Here is a 24,092-nt window from a genome sequence, read left to right as displayed (position 1 = left end):
GGTACCGTACAGCAAGACAGAACCGCCAGATGACGGTGCACGTTGGAGTCTTGGGATGCAGAGGTCAAATTTTGTGGACAGACTTAAGAGTTGAACGCACCTTAATGTAAATGACTGAATCGACATAGACTTTCCGGAACAGTCATCTTTCCCGGTCCCACCTCCTACGGTCTACTTCCGTATGGAGTAGAACCTAGAACCTGTACTGCTCTTTGTACTGCTGCCAGTCCTGTGTGCACTGTGGGCGCGATGAGGACAAGTGTGGGTGCTCAAGGGTTGTTGTGGTTGTCTATTTGGCAACAGCTCTGTAACAGTCACTCAGAGATCGTGCTCGTCACTGACTGCTTCTCACCCTTGTCTAAAACGTATTGGACTCATTTATTCCTATAGCTACAGCTACTCTACTATATGCTCGGCCGACGTACTTACTACCCGTTTCTGTCCCCACTGCCTCTCTTTACCGTTATCCCCCGAACCTCAGTAGTATAAAAACAGAGTCCATTCGTAGTCGTACAGTAGTGTTTTCTGGACCCAAAATATCAGACTTTTATCCTGTTATTTCCCGAGAACGTTCTTCTCTTGTGCCATTGACTTCGAGCTTCGCGAGCTAAATAGTCACTGTCACATCTTTTTTAACATCCAAAAGTCTTCCCACTTTCCGATAACAAACCTTCGTTAAAACTCCTCGTCCCTGGAACGATTACGGTTAGGCCCACCGTAAAGTACCACAATGAACCAAAAACATACCATGTCTTCACACTACAACCTTCAATCCCAACGTTCCGCAACGCTAAACGTTGAACAAACGATCCCTGGGACTTTAGTTGAGTCCCCTTTAACTGAAAATAGCACTAACGATGCAACCCCAACCCTGTCCCCTACCGAGAGATCCTTCTCGCGTCTGGGTGACTCCGTTCTCAGACCCGCTCGCTCCTATAGTGACGTGGTACGAATGAGGTCAGATACGCCCCAGCCAGAGGCTGGAGTGCGTTCGGCTAGCGTTGATAGCGCAACGACTGGTCGTCGTCAGTCGACCGGTGTAGTAGAAAATTTAAATGACGAACCTGTCAATAACCCATTCGTCACCACCAGTGAATCTTCGGCGGAGTCAGAGAGTGGCACACCATGGAAAACGGTCAAGGACCGCCGAATTAAGTCTAGACGGGCAGCCAAACGCAAGCCCAAGACTAAGGATCAGATTGAACCTGACCTAGTGAGAGAAGCTGAGAAGCACCTCACCCAAGAAGAGAAACAACGTATCTCTGATAGGAGACACGTTGAAGAAAGGGCTCGCGGGAGCGAGCAGACGTCGTCGTCGCATGACGAAGGTGTTAGAGTTAGCACATAATGGAGATGAAGGTACGAGCACATGATAGAAAGGCTTAGTAATACGTACAAGTATGAGTAATGTAGGGAACGACTAATAGCCGGAGTTATCCGAGACGGACACGATTTGTCATCGTAAAACGCGGACCATGGACAAGTCCGCGCTTACACACACACGGACCGTATACTTACAATTCGCGTATCATAGTATATATATACTGTAGTGATATTTAGAATAAAGTCAGTCAAATTAATATATTCAATCCTATCCTAAAGTCTACATACTACAACAGGTTATGAGCCCTGCTACTACCATGGATACGACGCTCCCCGCCGACTCACCTGTTCATGGCAGGGTGATACTTAACCATATCTAATTACACACAGTACCTTTTGTAAGTTCGTCTCTGAGCTACCAACGTGAAGCTTCATGAAGCTTCACGTCCTCAACAGCACATCCCCCATGTCACTCGAATGATACCAGGCACGATGCCTCAGTGGTTCCAAAGATCGGGATCTCTCTTGTGATCTCGATGCTACTGGAAATGTTGGTATTTTTAGGACCGGAGTGCGTCACCAATGAATTTGATTGCTTCGTCAGAACATTGTAAATAGATCACTGTGTAAATTAAAAAATGCCATTCACGGCACCCCACTTTGAGAGGAATGTATCATGGAGATCCCGCCGCACGGCTGCCTGACGCTTTGCATATCCTCTGATACCTTCAACCTCTGCAAGCGCGAGCCCTGTGCGACGATCTGCTTGCGCATCCCACCACGCAGCATGCCACAAGAGGTATGCCGCGACACGCCTCATCTCCTCTCGAAGAAGTTGCACCTCCTCGACCCAACGCGTAGCTCGTGCGCGAGACTTGCACCATTCAATTCTTAATGCTAGTAATAATTCGGTATCAGCAATTGTAAAATAATAAAAGAAAACATAACCTACATTCGTTGAGGACCGTCTCCCCTTCAGGAGCGTCACTAGCGATGCCACGTGCCTTCCATATCCAGGACAATGTACGGTTGCCAGACGATTGGCCTGGCTTGCCTTGAGACATGCCGCGGATGTCGTCATTCTCCAGTTTCGGGAACTCCTCCTTCCATGTAGTGCGAGACAGAGCAAAGGAGAGATGTTCGAGTGCAGACCATGCTCTGCGATATCTTGCAGCAGCGACGGACACATTCGACTCGACTTTGTCAATGATAGCTGACGCGCGTGTGTTAGCCCGCTGGCCACGAATATGGGCGTCTTTGAATTTGTAAAGATGGGCGCGTAGTCGCAGGTGACGTCGGAGCTCATCCAGCGCATCATATGCCTGGGCCCTGCGAAGCTCCCATTCATACTGACACAGCGTGGCATCACATTGATGCACTGGGTCTGCTGCATCTCCGTAGATCTTGGAGGGAAGCCACAGTTCGATCTCGTGAACCTTCTCCTCAGTCGAATGGGTCCTGCTGGTTGGAATATCTGATGCGCGAAGGCGAGCAACGACCGGCATGTACAAAAGTTGGACCTTGCTCCATTGTTCTATTTTGCGTCGTAAAATGTTGCTCCGTTCTTGAAGCTTCGTGCGCTGTAAGTCCGTTGGGTGCCCTCCCAGAAGCTCGATATCTCTCGCAAGCCGACACCTGCAAAATAGCCTCAGCATGTATATGAAACTTCGACAATTGAAGACTTACTGCTGATCCTCGATCTCCATTCCTGAGGAGATTAACACACTGCGCGAGACTTCCTCGTGCAGTGAGTCATCCATACCATGCTCGAGGTTGTCAGCTTCTTGCTGAGAGAGACTGAGTCGTACAGCTGCTTGCGTTAGTGCTAGACGATAGTGAGTATTTCGAATTCCTCGGACAATCTAGTGACATACGTTTGCCTGTAAGTGCGAACGGATTCTCTTGCGACGAATCTGATTCCCATTTTTCCACTGCCAGCCTCCATTCCGCCACCTGTTCGGGTCTCTCGTGTTGAAGTGCGTTGTCGAAGTCTTCAAAATCGCGTACATGCTGGTCGCGTTCAGGAACAGCGGCTTTGAGCTTTCGTGATAGACTGACACCTAAATAACGAGTCAGATGTAGTTAACTAAGACATATTGAATGATACTTACCCATATTCGTGACCTTCTTCCAATTAAAATCACCGAAGTGGTCGTCCAGAGTATCGCGGCGTGATCCTGGACCCATCTCGCGAGTGCTCGTAGCAACCGGATTGATGTTGGCCCATCCACGCTCAGGTGCCTCTCCATCTGTCCGGCCCATGCCTTTGAGGAGGTTGTGAGAGTAAGTTATCTGGCAAATATCGATGTGCGCAGGAAGATGGAATTTTGGCACAAGAAACGTGATGGTCTTGTTGTCGTGGTGGCGGAGATGAATCGTCGATGGGTATCGATGCATGCGCTGCCAAAGATTCGTGCTCCATTGACAAGCGATGTCATAAGATATGTTGAGGACCGCAATATCCCCCGTGTATTGCATGGTCGAAAAGAAGAGATAATCCATGTTCACGTACCTATAAAAAAGCAAGCATCAGTAACAGAGTTAAATCAGGCATGTCATTGACGTACTTTTCTCCTTTTTGCAAGTCACCGACACCACAGGGTCGTTTGAAATTGTGTCGCGAGCAGTCAACGGTTCCTGCTCCAGTGGCTGCCAGGCCCCGAGAGTTTTTCGTTTCTGCTAAATTGACTGCGTTATGGCTTGCGCATGTGCTTTTCTAAGTTGCTGTCAGACATGATTCGAGTTTGAAATTGAATGACCTTACCTCCTGCGGACATCTCCCGACATCAGTAAGAAATGTCTTGTATTGTCGTTCCTCCACGAAGTACGCCCAGCCACGGTTGAGCCCAGGGTCCATTTGATCTGATGAAACATTCTTGCGTGCCAGACGGAAGTTCGCGTCAATCGCGAGAAACAAGGCATATAACCAGCTGGATAAAGTTGATCAGCGCAATTCTAATGATACAGGTTGAAGCACATACCGAGTTTCGGGAGGGGCACTCTCCCAGTTCTCAGGAAGATTCTTACCTGGCTGAGGACAAGCCGGACACAAGACGGCGCATGAACCTTGCTCTGTTGCTCCAGTACCCGCGGGATCGTGTCCCCGTCCAAAGCGTTTGAGTAAAGTAATGTTTCGCCATTCCCTTATCATTCGAAGTAGAGCATCATAACGATCCTATCATTGAGTGTCAGATAATTACAAAACCGCTAATAAGAGTTAACTTACTTTCACAACGACCACCCCTCTATTGTGAGTAAGACGCGTTAAGGTCTGCCAATATTCGAACGTTGAGACCTTAGATTCGAACGAGAGAATGTGAAAATGCCGAAGAAGCTTGAATGTTGCTGCGGTTTTCGGCTCTAGGACTGTTGCAGGGAACCATCGAATGCGAAGCAGCTGGGTGGTGGGACTTTGAGCGGTCTCGCACCCGCAGAAGTCTAAAGCGACTTCATGAACACCATTCACATGGAGTACAATGAAATCTTGGCAAGCAGCGGGGTTGTAGCAGCGCTCTTGGGTGGGGTGTCCCAGTTGAATTCGCAGTCCGAGAGATTTGAGTGTGACAGCGTGAAAAAACTCGTCCTTCCAATGCTAAGAGATGTTCAATGATAGTTCTTTTGAAAATGTTCAAGCGGCTTACCTTAATCCTGTGCAATGGATGCTCACGGTGCTTCTCCAAGGTGCATGGCTGACAGTATAGCTCGGTGCCAAAACAATCCTCGCAACGAAATTCAGCAGGCAAAGAGCAGCCATACGATCCATGGCAAATGGCTTGAGTTATGAAGTCTCCGCGTCCTTCCAATCTTAACATCTCCAGGATAAATGTGTCTCGTTCGGGAAGCCATGATGCGAGTGGATAATCCTGCACAAAATTAATTTACAAATACAAATATTCAGAGCGCTTGTGCTTACCCCTGCAGTGCGTTTTCGCTTTCTAACTTGCTCGGTGTTGGTATCTTCTAAGTAGGTGTCATGCGCACCATCCACGATGTTGAAATCAAAGTCATCGAAAGATTGAGGATCATACACGGGTAAAACTTGAGCTTGATGTTCCGTGCTTACGGATGCTAAGCCTTCAAAATATTCGACTCGTGCAGATAGTCTACTGCAAGTCGTATCCTGGGTCTGAGTGAATGAAGTGTGTTTGTGCCGGTGGGTTGACGTCTGAGAAGCTTCCTCTCTCTGTGTCGCGGGTGCCAAGGCAAGTTGACGAGCCTCTTCAAGTTCTTGATTGTAAACATAAAATTTATCCCGCACTTCTTTGTTGTATTGTCGTCGACGTTTGCTAACCATGGTCGTTGGAATGTGGTGGGTAGATGTATTGCTGGTAAACACGAGGCAAATGCAAGCCGTACACTAGTACATCCGTGTGAACGTGACTCAAACGCGGAGGTTTTTCTGATACATTAACTCCCCTAACGAGTGAGCAACGCAAAGTTCAGAAACTCCCTCCCAGTGAATCAAATAATCAATTTCTTCAAGATATGCAGCCGTGGTGCTGAGAAATCGAGACATTGAGTTAGCTGTACGAAACTCGTCTGAGATTGGGCCACAAAAATTAAGGAGTTGATCTTGCACGCGAATTGAGCGATTTAGAATATCTTGAACCTTGAGCATTGTGTTTGAGATAATGGTGATGTCACCATTATCACCACGGTCGTCCGTGTATTTGATGCTTTTGACGTAGTGAAGGAGGTTGTCCTCGACAAATTTCTGGGGTTCACGATCATCGGTCAATGACAACATCTCGTCCTTGATCTCTTTGAGAGCAAGGAGGCACCCTGGGAGATCTGATCTGTTGAATGTTAATTTTATGTTCGCCATATCAGTTTCTATTTATAAAACATACGGTGTGTCATTCTCATCATCGCTAGATTCATCAGTCTCCAGCTCAGTGTCACTCTCATCTTCATCCGAGTCGTCATGGCTTTTCAAGGCTCTCGCAACTGCCTTCTCAAACTGTCGGGTCTCCCGCGTTGGTTTATTTTTTTCAACACGAAGTTCTCGTCGTCTTTTGAGGATACTCTCTCTGTTTCTTCAATTGGTTGCCTAGTCAGGAACATTGCACCGCAGACAATTAATTAAACAAACGTACTTCGCATAGTGGCGCTGGGACTTTTCACGAGCGGCTTGTAGTTTAGCCTGATTTGTTTTATGTATAGGAGGACGTGGCATGGCGTAGTAGTTGGTTGAAAAAGAAGTGCAAAGGTTCTGGTCAGACCATAACTCAATTGAACCAAAGCTAAAGCTACTTGCGCAATGGTCAGACCAAAACTACTTGCAACTTAACACAATTCTCGCAATACATCTAAGCTTTAATGAGGGTCTTATTCTCTACAAACATTATGAGTATACACAGTCAAAGCTACCATGCACCTGGATCAATTGATACTATCATCATTAATATGGTACCGCACCAATGCTTTTTGGTCTGACCAAAACCCGTGCTTAATTGATAAGGTACTACACCAATGCTTTGTGACCAGACCGAAAACCCGCGTGCTCAAGATATGATGTGTTTTAATGAATTTATGTTCATTGCTCAAGCGCTCAAGTTCAAGCTTAACACGGTGTACATAAGTGAACATGTATGTACGAGATACTCCATTAAACTCTCCCTACGTGAATTTTCGTTGCTGCAATGTTAAAACCTGATGTGATCAAGATCTCCGCGTCAGTTTCAATTATGTCATACTGAATAAACACGTACAGTGTCCATTTCACTGTTGTCGTTTATCGTTTGCCGTAGTGTTTGTTGTGAGTGACATAGACTCAGTGGCCCGGGAGGATGATGCGTGACATGCGGAAATATGTGCGCGGCAGACGTAACAAGTTTGACGGTGAGTACGGAAAATGCAAGCAGGGCAGCCCTGCAAACTAGGCGATGGTAAAGGTGCATCGGCAAGCGAGTAGCCATTGTGAGCTTTTGTCATTACTTGGTGTCATGGGTCAATACATAATGCAGGTCTAGTAGGTAATTACATACCATCTTGGTCGTGAATCAGTTTAAGCGCGGACGCAAGCTCGCTCATAGCGAATACTGGCCCATAATATTCAGTCTCAGATGAGCCGGCGGATTCTTGGACTGTGAATTTCGAGTACGTGAGCTGGCAGGTTTCTGTGTGCGTAACATACCTTGGTCGCGAATTAATTGTAATGCTGCTGTGAGCTCGTTCGTGGTAAATACTGGCCCAAAGTACCCATTTTCAGGTACGTTGTATGAGGCGGCAGTGTCAGGGTTTGTCATTTGGAGCACGCGGGAGTGAAAATGTCAACCGAGGATGATTATAGAATGATTATATGAGCATAATTTTAGCTCCGATGCATTGTGATTGGACAACGGACTGACCTCGTGTGATTTTGAACTTTAATTTCGGGTTGGCGGGCGCAAACTCGACAACTTGGGACACCCGCGACTGTCAAAAAGGCCGAGGTAAGCCATGACATACATTTCATAAATTAAATTAAGATCATACTGATCCGGCAGGGGCAGATGCCGCCTGCAGAATGGACAACACCAGAACAGAAAGCTTTCCTTGAGTCGAAGTACAACGATTTTTTGAAGGCACAAGTCGGGGCGTCTGTCACGCAATTCTGGGGCCCTGTGTTCTCAGAGTGGTTCAGAAGGTTTCCGGAGGAACTTGCGATTTTTGGCGAAGCGCCGGGAGTCTTGTCAGAAGAGCAAAAGGAGGCGAAAGGTACAGCTGTTGATCTCAGGCAAAAGGTGAGTTTATCATTTCATGAGAACCAATTAGACCCGCTTACCATTTCATAAGAAAATCAAGAATTGGTTTAATTACCGTTCTCAGAAAAGCGGCCGCACTGCTGTAAACGCAATGGGTAAAACAATCCGACAGATACTTACCAGCAAAGCCAAGGGCACCCGCGTCCACACCGAGGCTGAAGTTTTCTCGAAAATGAGGTATGCAGATGATATTCAGCAGCAAGTGAAGGAGAGCATCGCTTCAAACGGCCTTACCAAGAGGGAAAAGTTGGGAGCTGTGAAATTGATGACACGCACAGCTTATGAGGACGCGAGTGAGGATGTGAAGGCCTTGTGTAGGGCAAAGGTTCAGGCGGAACGGGATGCCAAGGCATCGGAAGTCCTCAAGAAGCCAGATGGGGCCCCTACCAATGCTCAATATGCTATGTATGAACCATTCTACAACACTCACGCTTTAAGTTGCTCAATGGGTGATTTTACAGGGCACTTACTGAGTGTATGGGTCCGATTTCACAATTCATGCAAGTCATCAAAGACATGACGGGTTGGGAATGGAGTCTGATCGGCGCTGGACCAGACCCGCGTTTGGACGGCAATATTAATGCTATGAGGTAGATAAGATGTTGTTGTTGATTTATGAGCGCGGGAATCTCACAGGCACTGCAGTTACCATTCAGGTGTGAATGCAACTGGTCTCAATTGGAAACAAGCGACACCGCAATTCAACGAGACACACTTGAAGGCGTATGTCGACTTCATTGGCACAATTTTTCGTAAGTGCTTCCCATACTACTAGCAAAGACTCAATGTTCAATGTTTGCAACTTCAAATATAGCACCGCACATCAGGAAGACACGTGCAATCAACTATGATGCTTCAGCATCTAGTAGTACGCCATCCACGCCATCCGCTTCCCAGCCACTTGATTCTGGCTGCTCTCAGCCAGATGCACTTACCATAACACCTCCGGCTACAACATCTGTTCAATCACCGCCTCTGGTTTTATCTGCACCCCCTGCTTCCACTGAGCTCTACAACCTCCAACATGACCCATCCGTCTCCTTCCCCAATGTCGGTCTGCAGTCATCCAACGGATACGGCCTCCAAGACGTCTCATTCACAAAAGATCCCACAGAATCATTTGACGCGCCGAATTGGGAAAATCCGCCGCCTCTTCTCCGCCCCTTACTTGACGGATCTCCAAGCATGCCCAATGGATCTACAAGCACTTCCACCTGGGGGACGCCACCTGCACTGCGATCATTCCTGTCTTCAACAAACTCTTTCCCCCCTGCGCTACAGTTGTCCCCAATCACACCACGTTCGTTTACACAATCGGCAGCATCGCACTCGCTACCTTCTTTGCCACCTATAGCAACCCCACAATTCACGTTCCCGTCACTCCCTTCGCACTCGCTACCTTCCTTGCCACCTATAGCAATCCCACAATTCATGTTCCCGTCACTCCCTTCCCACTCCCTTCCACGTCACTCCCCAGTTCTCCCTTCACAGGTTCTCCCTTCACCGGTTGTCGCTGCCCCGGCTGTCGCTGCCCCAGTTCTCGCTTCTTCGGTTCTCCCTGCCCCGTCACTCCCTTCTTTGGTTCTCCCTGCCCCGTCACTCCCTTCTTTGGTTCTCCCTGCCCCGTCACTCCCTGCCCCGGTTCTCCATTCCCCGTCACTCCCTGCCCCAGTTCTCCCTTCCATACCTCCTGCGTCTCCTGCGGCGGAGACTCCACAAAACGGAGAAGTGCTACATAGCGCACCAGAGAAAACACTCAAGGTAAAACGAAAGCGTGCGTCAAAGGCTGTCGACACAGGCATGCAGGTTATCGAGTCTGCTGATCCGAATACACTGCGAAAGACTGGTCGTATTCGGCAGGAGTCCACCCGTATGGCGCAGGCGAACCAAATTGGCCAAATCAACAAGCGAGCGAGAACTCGGAGATAGGACTTTTAAAGTGAGTCCACGCTTGCTCAATGCATTGAATCGTTTACTGACATATCTCTCGCACCATTTTCAGTACCTTCTGTTTGATATCATAATGATATCATAATTGTGACTTATTGTGTTCTGGTCCCTCGTTTTTCGTATACATGTCGTCGTATAATAGTGGTAGTACATATGTTAAATTTTTCTTGCCCTTGATCATTAATGACATACGAAATTCAACGCCGTACTCGAAAATTCCAAACTGACCTAGGAGATATCTTTTTGAGGTTGAACATTGAGCATTGATCCAGACTTCAATGAATTATGCAAGTGTACATTCCCTCTCGCTACTACACAAATCAAAGGAGACGCAGGCTATACTGTTAATATTAAGCATAATACTATCTAGTGAGAATGGCCGACTCGCAAATGACTTAGTGAAATTTCGACCGCAAGATCCTGACCCGATTTTAGGAACCACCAGAACCACGATCTGAATGCATAGATCTGCTGGCTACAGGAACAAATCAAAGGAACCCCAGGAATTGGTATTTCGTCCTAGATTGGTCAAAAATCGCCAGAACGAGTGTCTGGAGCGTTAAGCATCGTGTGAATGCATTAAGCATCACCATTGGCACTGAAGCCCTAAGAGACAAACTTACAAAACCATACTGTTTCTAACTAGATAGTATTATGCTTAATATTAACAGTATAGCCTGGCCGACTCCCCGGTTCCACATCACTATATAATATCCCCCAGCTCGCCGACGACGGAACGAACTGGATAACCTACAAGGAAAGGGCCCAAACGGTGATACGAGCACGAGGTTTGATGCGCTATCTTGATGGTAGGACGAAGGAGCCTGTACCTTTCGAGATCGACTCGCAAGGACAAGCACTGAAGCCAAACAAATCAGTAGCTACCCAAACGGAGATTGAAGAACAGGAGAAGAAGGAAGACGAGTTTCAACAGAAGGACTCACTCGTCAAACAACACATATTTAGTACGGTCTCGGACCGACTATTGTTGCGCATCCAGAACCTCGGGGAAGCCTCGAAAATATGGGCAGAAGTATGCCGAATCCACGAAGGCAAGACGGAGATGGTGCAGATAGATCTGCGACGCAAACTCCAGAACACCAGATGCGAGGAAGGCGGAGACGTGAAGGTGCATTTCGGAGACCTGTTAAGGATCCGAGAATCGTTAGCAGGAATGGGAGTAAGCATAGACGAGAGAGATTACTATGCCATTATTATGGGATCATTGCCGGAATCCTACAGACCAATTCTATCATCAATAAACGCCGCAGCACGCATAACGAAGCAGCCGCTTACCTCGTATGAGCTGATAAACGTTATCACAGAAGAATACGAACATCAGCAGATAACCAATCCCAAGACACAGAAGAAAGGGAATAATAGTGCGTTTACAGCAAGGACAAACACGCTAAGAGGACGTACCACGACGAGCAAGAGTGAAGATATCACTTGCTTCAATTGTGACAGGAAGGGTCACTATAAAGCCGATTGTTGGAGGAAAGGAGGCGGTGTAGAGACTCATGCCTCTCATGGTGTGATATGGCAGTATTCACTAGGGAGCGCAACGCGCGCCATGCGCGCACCATTCCCGCTGTAGAGACTCGTGCCTCGCATTGTGTAATATGGCACTTTCCACTAGGGAGTACACAGCACGACTTGCAGCATCACTCTGTGTGCTGTCCACAGCTATTCCCTTACGAGGCGCAGCTTTCCCGCGCATGACTTCCCGCGCTTTACGATGTATACGCGCGCGCGCTTTCCCGCGCTTCAGCGCCCTATAGCGCCAGCCATCCAGAAGCATCCATCCACTGTCCACCAAGCTCTCTAGTGCGTGTATTTCCATTTCCCTTATTTACATATCATCCCACCTTTATTTATATCATGGACCCTTACTTACATATAGCTTTACATACCTTACTCGGTAGCGCTTCGGCTCCGCGTGACAGCGCTTAGGCGCCGTATATAAGCGCCAGCATTACATACTATTACGGAACTTTAACTTTCCACTTGACCTCCCACTTACTACCTAGCAGAGTATAGTTGCAATCTATTCCTTGGTACCTCGCACTCGCATCTCTTGTCTTGCATCATATCACCACTTAAGCAAACTCACACTTACTCTTACTTGTTTCCGCTCACGCGCGCGCACGCTTCCCGCGCCTCGCGCATACCTTCGCTTTCCCGCGCCTCGTGCGCACCTGCGCGCTTTCCCACGCTTCGCATTGGCCGACCAGTAGCGCCTTCAGCGCCTACTACCAGATCCTTGCTGCACTCGCTTCCCCTTTAGGGTCGAACGCACTTGTCGTCTCAAGTATAGCAGACTAGGCAACGCGCGACCTTACAACATTCACAGATACAGTCTGGAGCATCATAGTTCCTCTCTGTATTGTTGTTTCTACACCGCGCTTTACGATGTATATGCGCGCGCGCTTTCCCGCGCTTGGTCGCCCTATAGCGCCAGCCTTCTGGAAGCATCCATCCACTGTCCACCAAGCTCTCTAGTGCGTGTATTTCTATTTCCCTTATTTACATATCATTCCACCTTTATTTATATCATGGACCCTTACTTACATACATATATCTTTACATACCTTACTCGGTAGCGCTTCGGCTCCGCGTGACAGCGCTTAGGCGCCGTATATAAGCGCCAGCAGTACATATTATTAGACACTAAACTTTCCAACTTTCGAACTGGAACTCCCACTTACCCACTTACCACCTAGAGAATATAGTTGCAATCTATTCTTTGACACCTCGCGCTCACATCTCTTGTTATTCATCTATCATCACTTAAGCAAACTCACACTTACTCTCACTTGTTTCCGCTCACGCGCGCGCGCGCTTCCCGCGCCTCGCGCGTACCTGCGCGCTTTCTCGCGCTTCGCATTGGCCGACCAGTAGCGCCTTCAGCGCCTACTACCAGATCTTCGCTGCACTTGCTTCCCCTTTAGGGTCGAACGCACTTGTCGTCTCAGGTATAGCAGACTAGGCAACACGTGACCTTACAACATTTACAGATACCGTTTGGAGCATCATTTGTTCCTCTCAGTATTGTTGTTTCTACAGCGGAAAGGAGGGACAAGGACCAAGGCAGACAAAGAAAGGCCAAAAGGAGACGGCAAATGCTGCAGACAAGATCGAAAGAGCAAATGATTACGCATTTGCAACGTCAGATTTTGCAAATGTTGTGAAGAAGATAGACATACCAGTCGAAAAGCGCGGAGCAATTATTGACTCCGGCGCTACATCCCATTTTTGCCCAGACAGGTCGAAGTTCGTAACATTTGAGCCAATCGAGGCCCAAGATGTACACACCGCAGATGGATCTGTTGTCAAAGCCATAGGACGAGGAGACGTTAGCATGGATCTACCTCTGGGAGACAAGAAAACGAGCATCACACTCACAAATGCTCTCTATACTCCGAAAATGGCTTTTACACTCATCTCGACGAATCATATTGCAACGGCAGGATTCGCTATCCTATTCGAGGATAAACTCTGCAAAATCTTGATGGCAGCTCCAGAAAGACGGACCATAGCTGCTATTCCGCAAGTCGACGGACTATACAGTGTTGTGGATCGAAATCAGCATCAAGCACACGCAGTAAAGACAAAACAAACCGTTTTCGAGGCACACCGAGCCCTAGGACACGTGTCACAGACTGCAATACTTGACGCTGTGAAGAAAGGATTGATCCAGGGTCTAGATCTCGACATAGAGTCAAAACCGGAGTATTGCGAAACCTGCACACAGGCCAAAGCAACGCGTCAGCCATTTCCCGAAGAATCCAAAACCAAATCTCGTACCTATGGTGCATTGGTCCATACAGACCTCTGGGGACCTGCACAAACAGCAACAATAGGAGGCTGTCTATATTACATCAGTTTTACTGATGATTATAGCAGGGAGACGAAGATAGAATTTCTGAAGAAGAAAAGCGACGCACTTACCGCATTCAAACAGTATGAGGCTTATGTCAGCCGTCAACACGGAGCGCAATTGAACAAAGTTCGTTCGGATCGAGGAGGCGAATATCTGAGCAAAGAGTTTGATGAATACCTGAAGGATCAAGGAATAATGAGACAACTCACAGTACATGATTCTCCACAGCAGAACGGCATAGCCGAACGACTAAATCGAACACTGGTCGAACACGCACGAGCCATGCTCATCGCCAAAGATCTTCCGAAGTTCTTATGGGCCGAGGCTATTAATTATGCGGCATGGTTAAAGAACCGCTTACCGTCTCGTGCCATTCCTGGGCATACGTCTTTCGAATTGATGCACAAAACTAAACCAAGCTTAGCGGCAGCAAGAGAATTTGGAACCAGAGTATATGTGCACTCACCAGATCATGGGAAGCTCGAAGCCAGAGCAGAAGAAGCGTTGTTCGTAGGGGTGGACAACGAAAGCAAAGGATATCGAATTTTCTGGCCGATGAAGAGACGGGTGTCTATAGAACGTAATGTTAGCTTCGTCCCGCCAGACGTCATCATTCGTAACGATGTACTGGACGAGGGGGAGTATAACCAGGAAGAACCAATCAACGTACCGAATATTGTCCAGCCCGTCGCAACATCCCAAGTCCCCCAAACACCAATCCAAGCACCCAAAACTCCACCTCAAAGTGCACAACCCCTACCGGTCCCGAAAACACCAAGAGTAACGCGCACCCGTCCACCAGCAGGATACTATCGAAGTCTACATGAAGGAGAAGCAGCATCAGCTGCAATAATAGAACAGAAGGACAAAGAAGATTCGAACACTTACCAAGCATTTGCAGCCGCTCAACGTGAGCCAACGCTCAAGGAGGCTCTAAACGGACCAGATGCCGAAGAATGGCAACAAGCAATTGACTACGAAATCAATCAATTAGAGAAGCTACAAACTTGGGAAATAGTGGACGTACCGAAGGGAGCTAACGTTATTCCCTGCCATTTTGTTTTGGCAATGAAACGAGGACCAAGTGGTGAGAAGATAAAGCTACGAGCAAGATTAGTAGCGAACGGTCAAAGACAAGAATATGGAATTGATTACCAAGAAACCTTTGCCCCGACGTCGAATATGATGACGATTCGAACAGTCCTATCAATGGCTGCAAGAAACGATTGGGAGATACACCAAGTGGATATAAAGAGTGCTTACCTTAACGCCACGCTGAAGGATGAGGTGTATATGCGGGCACCATCCGGATACTTGAAGAAGGGAGAAGAGGGAAAAGTCTTGAAGCTGCTGAGAAGCTTATACGGCCTGAAGCAAGCCGTGTTTGAGTGGTCCGAGGAGCTAGAAGAATTCTTCCTCGAAGCCGGATACACATGTTCGCAAGTCGATCGAGCGGTGTACTATCGGAGGGAACAGGACGAGCATACCGTCATAACGGTATCGGTTGACGACATGGCTGTGACGTCAAAGCATCTAGAACATATAGAAAAGTTCAAAGATCAGCTGCGACAGAAGTTCGAGATAACAGACCTAGGAGAACTCACCTGGTTGCTTGGGCTCAAGATTGAGCGCAATAGATCAGCGCGAACCATCACGCTATCGCAAGAAGCATATGTCGACACCATTGTCGAACACTTCCGCCTCGAAGACGCAAAGCCAGCACACATTCCCATGGAGACTGGAATACAGCTGACAAAAGAACAGTCAGACCATTCGCCAAGCACCGAATCTCAAATATCCGAACAACACGTACCGTACCAAAGAGCGATTGGATCGCTAATGTACGCGGCAACTTGCACTAGGCCGGACATAGCGCTAGCAGTGTCGGTACTATCGCAGTTCATGCGTGAACCGGCGAAGTTGCACTGGGAAGCAGCAAAACGCGTCATCCGCTATCTAAAGGCAACAAAGAAGGCAAAGCTTACCTTGGGAGGAAAAGAGAAAGATCTAGAGGCTTACGCGGACGCAGATTGGGCAAGCCAAGCCCACAGGCACTCTATCTCAGGGTACCTGGTCCAGCTGCACGGATCTCCGATAGCTTGGAGCGCGAGGAAGCAAACGATCATAGCGTTGTCAACGGCCGAAGCCGAATACATCGCGCTAACGTCTGCAACGAGGGAAGTGCTATATCTTCAGTCACTACTGAAAGAACTCTATAAAAGAAAAGACGCACCTATCACCATCTACTCTGACAACCAAGGCGCTATCGCCCTCGCCTCAAACAACAAGTTCCACGCTAGAACGAAGCATATCGATATACGCTATCACTTTATCAGGTCAGTTATCGAAAACGGCACGATAAAATTGAAGTATGTACCAACGGACGATAACCTCGCGGATGCTTTCACCAAAGCACTGCCGAAGCCGAGACTCGAAAGATTGAGAGATGGAATGAGAGTAAGCTGTGCTCGAGGGGGAGTGTTAGAGTTAGCACATAATGGAGATGAAGGTACGAGCACATGATAGAAAGGCTTAGTAATACGTACAAGTATGAGTAATGTAGGGAACGACTAATAGCCGGAGTTATCCGAGACGGACACGATTTGTCATCGTAAAACGCGGACCATGGACAAGTCCGCGCTTACACACACACGGACCGGATACTTACAATTCGCGTATCATAGTATATATACTGTAGTGATATTTAGAATAAAGTCAGTCAAATTAATATATTCAATCCTATCCTAAAGTCTACATACTACAACAGAAGGACCCTCAAAGGGAAAAGGCATTGACCCCCAGAACTGGGGTAGCGCTGATCTGGAAGAGTCTGAAGTGGACCCAGAGGCCCAGCGAGAAGCCTTGGCCACCTGGGCAAGGTCGAGAACCTGGGCTAATGAGGGGTCTGCAAGACAGACAGATTCAGACAATGAGCCAGCGGATCCTGTTAAAGCAGCCATCAAAGCTACGGAACAACGGATGACTGAACGGTTCCAGAACCAGATACATCAGCTGGAAGAACGATTAAGTAAGGCAGATGGACTCACGAAGCCAGACGCAAGAAGGCAGACCCGAGTCAGAATCGCCGAGGAATCCGAGATTCGCCATCCCGTGAGGGAAATGGTTGAGAAGGCTGCAAGCCAGCCCTCTAAGAAACAAGGACAGAGGGAAACCCCTCCCACCATGGACGCGGCGGCCCAGATAGCACCCAAGAGCTACTTGGGTCGAGCGTTTGAGAAAATAACTCATAAAAAGAGGAAAGAATCGAAACCTAGTCGATCCCAGTTCCCAGATGACCCATCCAGTAGCTCTTCCGAATCCTCTACCTCTCAGTCGTCCTCAAGTGAGTCGTCGAGTGAGAGCTCATCCAGCGCCAGCGATGGAGAAAAACGAGTGTCTAAGAAGCATCGTAAGAGCAAAAAACGAAAATCCAAACGAAAAAGCACATTAAGACCCATTCCCCCAAAGGAGTATGATGGGGCCGTTGATCCTAGAGCCTTCCACCGTTTCATAACGGAAGGGACAGCATATGTAGAGGATGGAAATGTACCGCGAGGGAGACGAGTCTTCGTCCTATCCTATTACCTGAAGGGGAAGGCGCACGATTTCTATGTCAGACAAGTGTCAGACCGGCCAGGTGACTGGAAGTTGAAGGAATTCTTTACCGAATTATTCAACTACTGTTTCCCGCTCGACTTTCGAACTAAGCAGTGAAAGAAACTCTATCGCTGCTACCAGGGTGACAAGAGAGTCCGAGACTACCTGTCTGAGTTAAACGAACTATGGATGATGATAGGAAACGTACCGGAGCGAGAAAAGGTCGTCAAATTCTGGTTTGGTCTAAACACAACCATCCAGAATGAGCTATACAAAATGCAACTAAACCCCGAGATCTCTACCTTGAGCGAGGTCCAACACACCGCTGAAATCATTGAACTAGCTGAGTCAGCCATGACCAGCAACCGTGGTCGTGAGGAAGAATCCAAGCCTCCTAGAAAGCCGGGCAAGGACTCTAAAGGTCACTGACAGCCAAAGGGCGAGAGAAACGACGCACCTCGGGGACCAGATAAGGGGAACCATGGCCAGAGGGACAAGCAGTCATCAGGCTCGAGTCGCAGGGATAGAGTACATCGACCGGCGCAGCATAAGCGCCCAGAACGTCCGAAGGACGAAAGGATGAGCCGCGAGGAGCACGACTGTCTTGTATCCGAAGGACGATGTTTCATCTGTAAAGAGGCAGGACACATGTCCCGTCAGTGTCCTAAACGGTGTAGAAACAACAATACTGAGTGGGGCTATACGAAGATGGCTCCAAACTGATATATTTGTGTTGTGGTCTTTGCACTGCCTAGTCTGCTATACTTGAGACGACAAGTGCGTTCGACCCAGGGGTCTGCGGTCTGGGAATAGTCTTGGGGGTAAGTGAGTGATGTGGAGTCAATAGTCCGAGCGCGGGAAACAATGTCCGAAGGTATAATTACGATGTCCGATGCAAAAGCGTCGGGTCCGATGTTTTCGGGGTTTCGGGGTATCGGGTTCTGGTTCGGGGTGTCGGAAACTAATAGTAACGCTATAGCGAGCGTCGGAAGAGCGAGCGGTGTGCGCGATAATAACAATGACTGATACAGATAATGAAAGAGCGATGATATTCGCAATATCAACTAAGAACTACGAAATATCGTGTTTGACCACTAAGCGTCGGTGAACTGCTCCCCTCTACTTGGATAATGAATAATGCTCGAGGTCAGTCCAATATATATGTAAGTACGTAGAAATGCGGAACCCGTAGGCGAAAGTAGCGGCGGAGTATTTCGGATCCGAAGTACATGTAAATAAACATGAGGTGCTGCGGACTATGGGAAAACATGTAATAGCGCTGGCTACGACGTGAGTAATGTGCGAAATAATGAACTACACACCTAGTGGGGCTAGCAAGACGGAACGGGACACGGATAGGACAAGTGCGCGGGAAAACATCGGGTCCGATGCGGCCTAAACGTCGGGTTGGCGGGTTAGCGTCGGATAACATCGGGAAGTGATTAGCATGTGACGGGTATTTGACGTGTACTGTGAAATAGCTCGATACGAGCCCAGCGCCAGCTCGTGTCCTACAACGGACCACAGTGCCGTCGACTCACAAGGATAAGCCACCTGGAGTGCCTAACTACGCTATGCACATAGAAACGGGGCTGGACGGAGAACGTCAGGCTCTCGAAGACAGCACCGAATTGATCACCGAGATTCCCTTGAATGTCGCGCTCCTGCAGTACGAAATACCTAAGAAACCGGTCTACCGAACGTGGGGAGTGGCTGATGAGCCTATAGGTGATCCGTTAGCGCGCCGTGCAGAGGAAATACTAAGACAGAGCGCACCTTATCCAGGGGACAACTTAACAAGTGAGGAGACCTTTGCTAAGGACAGGTTCTTGATCTATCGGATATCAGCCGTCCGTCACATCATAATGGACCATGGGACTCACCTGAAGGAAGAGTTAGAAATTCCTTCGTTCCTGCTACGTAACCCGGTGTTCTTCATGGGCGATTGGTACGCAAATCGCCTGGCCGAGGACTGCGAAGTACCTAAGTCCATGAGGCGCTGTATGCAACGCCGTAAGCCGATGGGAGACCCTATAGCTGATCGTGTCGAGGAGATATTAAACCGGGAGACTCGGTTTCCGGGAGAACCAATTGAAGATCGGTTCATCTGCCATCGAACAGCCTATGGCGATGACATCATCTACGAGATATTGGATCAAGAACTGAACTACGTGCTGAGGGCGGAGGATCACTTCCTCTGTAATGAAAAGTTGAATGTAGCTCACTGGTATGCGAAGCACCTGTTAAAGGGCTACAAGCAGCTGAACACGTTGATGCTAAGCAAAGAGTTGGAGTGGGAGAGTCACCACTTCCGGTTGTTGGAGACCGGTGTAGGACACGAGCTGGCGCTGGGCTCGTATCGAGCTATTTCACAGTACACGTCAAATACCCGTCACATGCTAATCACTTCCCGATGTTATCCGACGCTAATCCGCCAACCCGACGTTTAGGCCGCATCGGACCCGATGTTTTCCCGCGCACTTGTCCTATCCGTGTCCCGTTCCGTCTTGCTAGCCCCACTAGGTGTGTAGTTCATTATTTCGCACATTACTCACGTCGTAGCCAGCGCTATTACATGTTTTCCCATAGTCTGCAGCACCTCATGTTTATTTACATGTACTTCGGATCCGAAATACTCCGCCGCTACTTTCGCCTACGGGTTCCGCATTTCTACGTACTTACATATATATTGGACTGACCTCGAGCATTATTCATTATCCAAGTAGAGGGGAGCAGTTCCCCGACGCTTAGTGGTCAAACCCGATATTTCGTAGTTCTTAGTTGATATTGCGAATATCATCGCTCTTTCATTATCCGTATCAGTCATTGTTATTATCGCGCACACCACTCGCTCTTCCGACGCTCGCAATAGCGTTACTATTAGTTTCCGACACCCCGAACCCGAATCCGATAACCCGAAACCCCGAAAACATCGGACCCGACGCTTTCGCATCGGACATCGTAATTATACCTTTGGACATTGTTTCCCGCGCTCGGACTATTGACCCCACATCACTCACTTACCCCCAAGACTATTCCCAGACCGCAGACCCCTGGGTCGAACGCACTTGTCAGGCAAGTATAGCAGACTAGGCAGTGCAAAGACCACAACACAAATATATCAGTTAGGAGCGATCATTGTTTGTTCCTCTCTGTATTGTTGTTTCTACACCGGTGATCTCAGCCCAATGGAGTGTGCGCTGGAAGGTGTAGTACATCAGCTCTACACGATCCCAGACATGCAGTTTGAAGGAACGGCTCACCATTTCCAGTTAGTCGAACTGAATGGTCAGCAGGTAGCGCCAGGGAAGTACCCTGCCATACAACGTAACTCGGCGATAGCCCGAGATTTCAAACGACTCATCCCCAAGCCTGTCATTGTGGTGGCACATGTGAACGGCTGCCCGGTCAGAGCCCTTATCGACACGGGATCACTGGCTGACTTCATGTCTTCCACACTAGCGGATCAGCTGAAGGTGAAACGGATACCTCTAGAGAAGCCACTCACCATCCAGCTGGCCGTGCAAGGGTCGCGCTCCAAGGTGAACTTTGGGGCTAAGGTGCAGCTAGCTTATCAGCACATTAAGGAAGAAAGATTCTTTGATATCATAAACTTACAGAATTATGATTTAATCCTGGGGACGCCATTCCTCTTCCAACACCAAGTTACGGTCGGCCTGAACCCATCCCGGGTGATGGTCGGTAGCGACCGTGCCTTACCAGTCAAGGGCGAACAGGTAGCTGTCCTGGAATCGAGGGCGGCCGGGGCCGTCGAGGAGGATCTGACCCGGGCACGTCAACAGCTTTGCGAGCTGGCTCGGCCACTGTGCGCCAAGGCCAGCACCACCGGTTTGCCCCCTTTAAGGGCAATCAATCATACGATTCCCTTGATAGATCCGGAGAAGACTTACCGTTGGAGGCCTTCTCGTTGCCCAGAGCCCCTGCGTTCACAATGGGGGGAGAAGCGACAAGCTTACCTAGTGTCAGGACGCTGGCGTATGACGAGCGCCGGCAACACTGTGCCCATGTTATTCATCCGGAAGCCGGGCACGGACAAACTACGCACCGTATTCGACTTGCGGGAGCGCAACGCTAATACGCGCAAGCTATCATCCCCCCTACCGGACATTGATGGAATCCTTCGCCGGGTCGCGAGGAGACAGTACCGGTCCATCATAGACGGACAAGACGCCTATGAACAGATAAGGATAGTGCCCGAGCACGTTGAGCGCACAATGGTCACTACCCCAGACGGAAACATGGTTAGTACTGTGTTACAGCAGGGGGACTGTAACGCGCCTGCTACATATCAGGCCCTTATGAACTACCTATTCGGCGAGTTCATAGGCCGGTGGATGGACGTCTACCTCGACGACATCATAATCTATTCTGAGACATTAGCTGAACACATGGAGCACGTTAAGACCGTCCTGCGGATCCTAGAAAGGGAAAAACTGTACCTTAGCGAGGGCAAATTGCAGTTCCTTTGCAAGGAACTTAAGATCCTGGGCAGGGTCGTTGACGACAACGGGATCCATATGGACCCGGCCAAGGTGGACAAGATCCTGGCCTGAAAAACCCCCACCAACCGTGACGCACTCAGGAGTTTCCTGGGTGCAGTGGGGTTCCTAGCCGACGACATCCATCGGGTAAGGGTCCCAATGGGAACACTGGCCGAGGTTACGGGTGACACGGTGCCGTTTCGCTGGGACTTCACCCAACAGCGAGCTTTCGACGAAGTTAAGCAATATGTCGCGACTTGCGCGAAACACTCACATGTCCCACTGGACTACGCCGCCGGCGCTGACCCAATCTGGCTGATGTCAGATGCGAGTGGCAAGGGCATCGCTTGCGTGATCGCCCAGGGCGCGGAATGGAAGACAGCCAGGGTGGCCGCTTTCTACAGCGCAAAGCTGAACCCGGCGCAGCAGAACTACCCGGTCCACGAGCAGGAAATGCTGGCAGGTGTGGAAGGGATGCTGAGACACCGGGATATCCTGCAGGGCGCGAGGTTCACTTGGTTGACTGACCATAAAGGGCTGATTCACTTACTGAAACAGCGAGATCTATCGGGCCGACAGGCCAGGTGGTTGGAAAAGTTAGGGGAGTTCGACTTCACCGTCAGCTATCTACCTGGGGTGGAAAATGTCCTACCGGACACGTTGTCCAGGATGTATTCCTTTGACGCCCCGGGTACAGTGCGAGCTCCCAGTGAGTTCACCTCCTACGACGAAGGTAATACCGGCACAACAGGTGGGGCGCTGCCCAGCCTGATTTCCATGCCTGTGCTGGTGGGCATGGAGGCGAGGGCACTGGATCCTCCCAGGCGGAGTATATGCCTGGCGAGCCCCAGGGAAAACCCAGGCACAATCGTCGCACTAGCCGTTACTAGCAGTAACGGCCAGCATGGGCGCGTCACTAGCGACAGAGGCCAACGGGGACGCGCTACTATCAGTGACGACCGACGAGGATGCGCTACTATCAGTAACGACCGACGAGGACGTGCTACTATCAGTAGCGACGGATGAGGGCGAGTTACCACCAGTAACGACCGACGAGGACGCGTTACTGGGGGGCAGGAGGTGATATTACCTGCAGAATCAGGGCGGCCGGAGACGGCGGCAGAATTCGCGAGGCGGGTGGCTCCCCATTTCGTTCTTAGAGGCCCCAAGGAACGAAAGGAAGGGGGGGATGCTGGACAGAAAATCAATCAGCAATCGCCACCACATGAGGACAATACCAGTGAACCCGGTGAAGACACACCGGCAGTAACGAGGTTTCCGGCGGTCTACCCAGACGAAGATGAACTGATCATTGGAATCAGACATCAGTACCCCAGAGACCCATTCTTCAAACAAATTTTGGACTCACCAACGGAATACCGGAACTTCCACGTAAGCGAGGGACTCATTCACCTGCGCCTAAAAGACAAAACATTATTATGTGTACCAGACGTAAGGATCAAGGAACGCACCGTTAGGGAGATAGTAATATCTCAAGCACACTCGCTGCTAGCGTACCTAGGAGCCGCAAAAACCCTAACATACTTGAGGGACCATGTCTGGTGGAAGACGATGGTGAATGACGTCAACGCATACTGCGCATCCTGCATGACCTGCAAGAGGAGCAAACCATCAAATCAAAAGCCATTTGGGCTACTGAATCCCTTACCGGTACCATCCAGGCCTTGGGAATCAATCGGAATGGACTTTATAGGCCCACTCCCCATGTCCAAGAACCGGGACGGTGAATACGATGCGATAACGGTAATTATCGAACTACTCACTGGAATGGTACACTTGGTGCCCAGCAGAATCAACTACACTGCGAAGGACGTCGCAGAACTGGTATTTGCAGAGGTGTACAAACACCACGGGCTACCAAGGGCGATCATCAGTGACCGGGACGTGCTATTCACAAGCACCTTTTGGACTCACATGAACGAGCTTCTGGGCATCAACCAACGCATGTCGAGCGCGTATCACCCTGAGTCCGACGGATCCACGGAGCGCGTAAATCGGACCATAGGACAGATGGTCAGAGCCATCATCTCCCCCACCCAGACGGACTGGGTAACAAAGCTGCCGGCTATA

The 24,092-nt window shown here is 49.2% G+C and overlaps 7 protein-coding genes across 7 annotated transcripts; 4 read left to right on the top strand and 3 right to left on the bottom strand.

Moving 5' to 3' along the window:
• Positions 1-748: 748 nt before the first annotated feature.
• HD556DRAFT_1448191 (uncharacterized protein) lies at positions 749-1,348 on the top strand (the record flags this gene model as incomplete). The annotated part of the gene is made up of 1 exon (XM_041307388.1): positions 749-1,348. The coding sequence occupies one exon, from the start codon at positions 749-751 to the stop codon at positions 1,346-1,348; it is 600 nt and encodes a 199-aa protein (XP_041155309.1).
• Positions 1,349-1,954: 606 nt separating this feature from the next.
• Positions 1,955-5,617, bottom strand: HD556DRAFT_1448190 (uncharacterized protein; the record flags this gene model as incomplete). The annotated part of the gene is made up of 11 exons (XM_041307387.1): positions 1,955-2,220; positions 2,276-2,958; positions 3,010-3,148; positions 3,198-3,383; positions 3,435-3,835; positions 3,891-4,039; positions 4,088-4,253; positions 4,305-4,498; positions 4,550-4,915; positions 4,965-5,186; positions 5,237-5,617. 11 exons carry the CDS (start codon positions 5,615-5,617, stop codon positions 1,955-1,957), a joined length of 3,153 nt encoding a protein of 1,050 aa, XP_041155308.1.
• An 87-nt stretch (positions 5,618-5,704) lies between these two features.
• On the bottom strand, positions 5,705-6,499 carry HD556DRAFT_1448189 (uncharacterized protein; the record flags this gene model as incomplete). The annotated part of the gene is made up of 3 exons (XM_041307386.1): positions 5,705-6,119; positions 6,174-6,353; positions 6,420-6,499. The coding sequence occupies 3 exons, from the start codon at positions 6,497-6,499 to the stop codon at positions 5,705-5,707; spliced, it is 675 nt and encodes a 224-aa protein (XP_041155307.1).
• Positions 6,500-6,942: 443 nt separating this feature from the next.
• On the bottom strand, positions 6,943-7,571 carry HD556DRAFT_1312302 (uncharacterized protein; the record flags this gene model as incomplete). The annotated part of the gene is made up of 4 exons (XM_041300636.1): positions 6,943-6,975; positions 7,035-7,201; positions 7,311-7,409; positions 7,460-7,571. 4 exons carry the CDS (start codon positions 7,569-7,571, stop codon positions 6,943-6,945), a joined length of 411 nt encoding a protein of 136 aa, XP_041155306.1.
• A 246-nt stretch (positions 7,572-7,817) lies between these two features.
• On the top strand, positions 7,818-9,998 carry HD556DRAFT_1448187 (uncharacterized protein; the record flags this gene model as incomplete). The annotated part of the gene is made up of 5 exons (XM_041307385.1): positions 7,818-8,048; positions 8,101-8,474; positions 8,531-8,659; positions 8,715-8,821; positions 8,884-9,998. 5 exons carry the CDS (start codon positions 7,818-7,820, stop codon positions 9,996-9,998), a joined length of 1,956 nt encoding a protein of 651 aa, XP_041155305.1.
• A 6,670-nt stretch (positions 9,999-16,668) lies between these two features.
• Positions 16,669-17,616, top strand: HD556DRAFT_1245814 (uncharacterized protein; the record flags this gene model as incomplete). Its single annotated transcript, XM_041298565.1, has 2 exons — positions 16,669-16,892; positions 16,983-17,616. Coding segments are annotated over 2 exons (858 nt in total), but the record flags the coding sequence as incomplete, so codon positions are not given.
• Positions 17,617-19,223: 1,607 nt separating this feature from the next.
• Positions 19,224-19,820, top strand: HD556DRAFT_1199657 (uncharacterized protein; the record flags this gene model as incomplete). The annotated part of the gene is made up of 1 exon (XM_041296357.1): positions 19,224-19,820. A coding segment is annotated over one exon (597 nt), but the record flags the coding sequence as incomplete, so codon positions are not given.
• Between the last annotated feature and the right edge of the window lie 4,272 nt (positions 19,821-24,092).

Source organism: Suillus plorans (genome assembly GCF_016647745.1).
Source record: "Suillus plorans strain S12 chromosome Unknown HD556scaffold_72, whole genome shotgun sequence".
NCBI lineage: Eukaryota > Fungi > Basidiomycota > Agaricomycetes > Boletales > Suillaceae > Suillus > Suillus plorans.
This window is presented reverse-complemented; position numbering and strand designations above follow the sequence as displayed.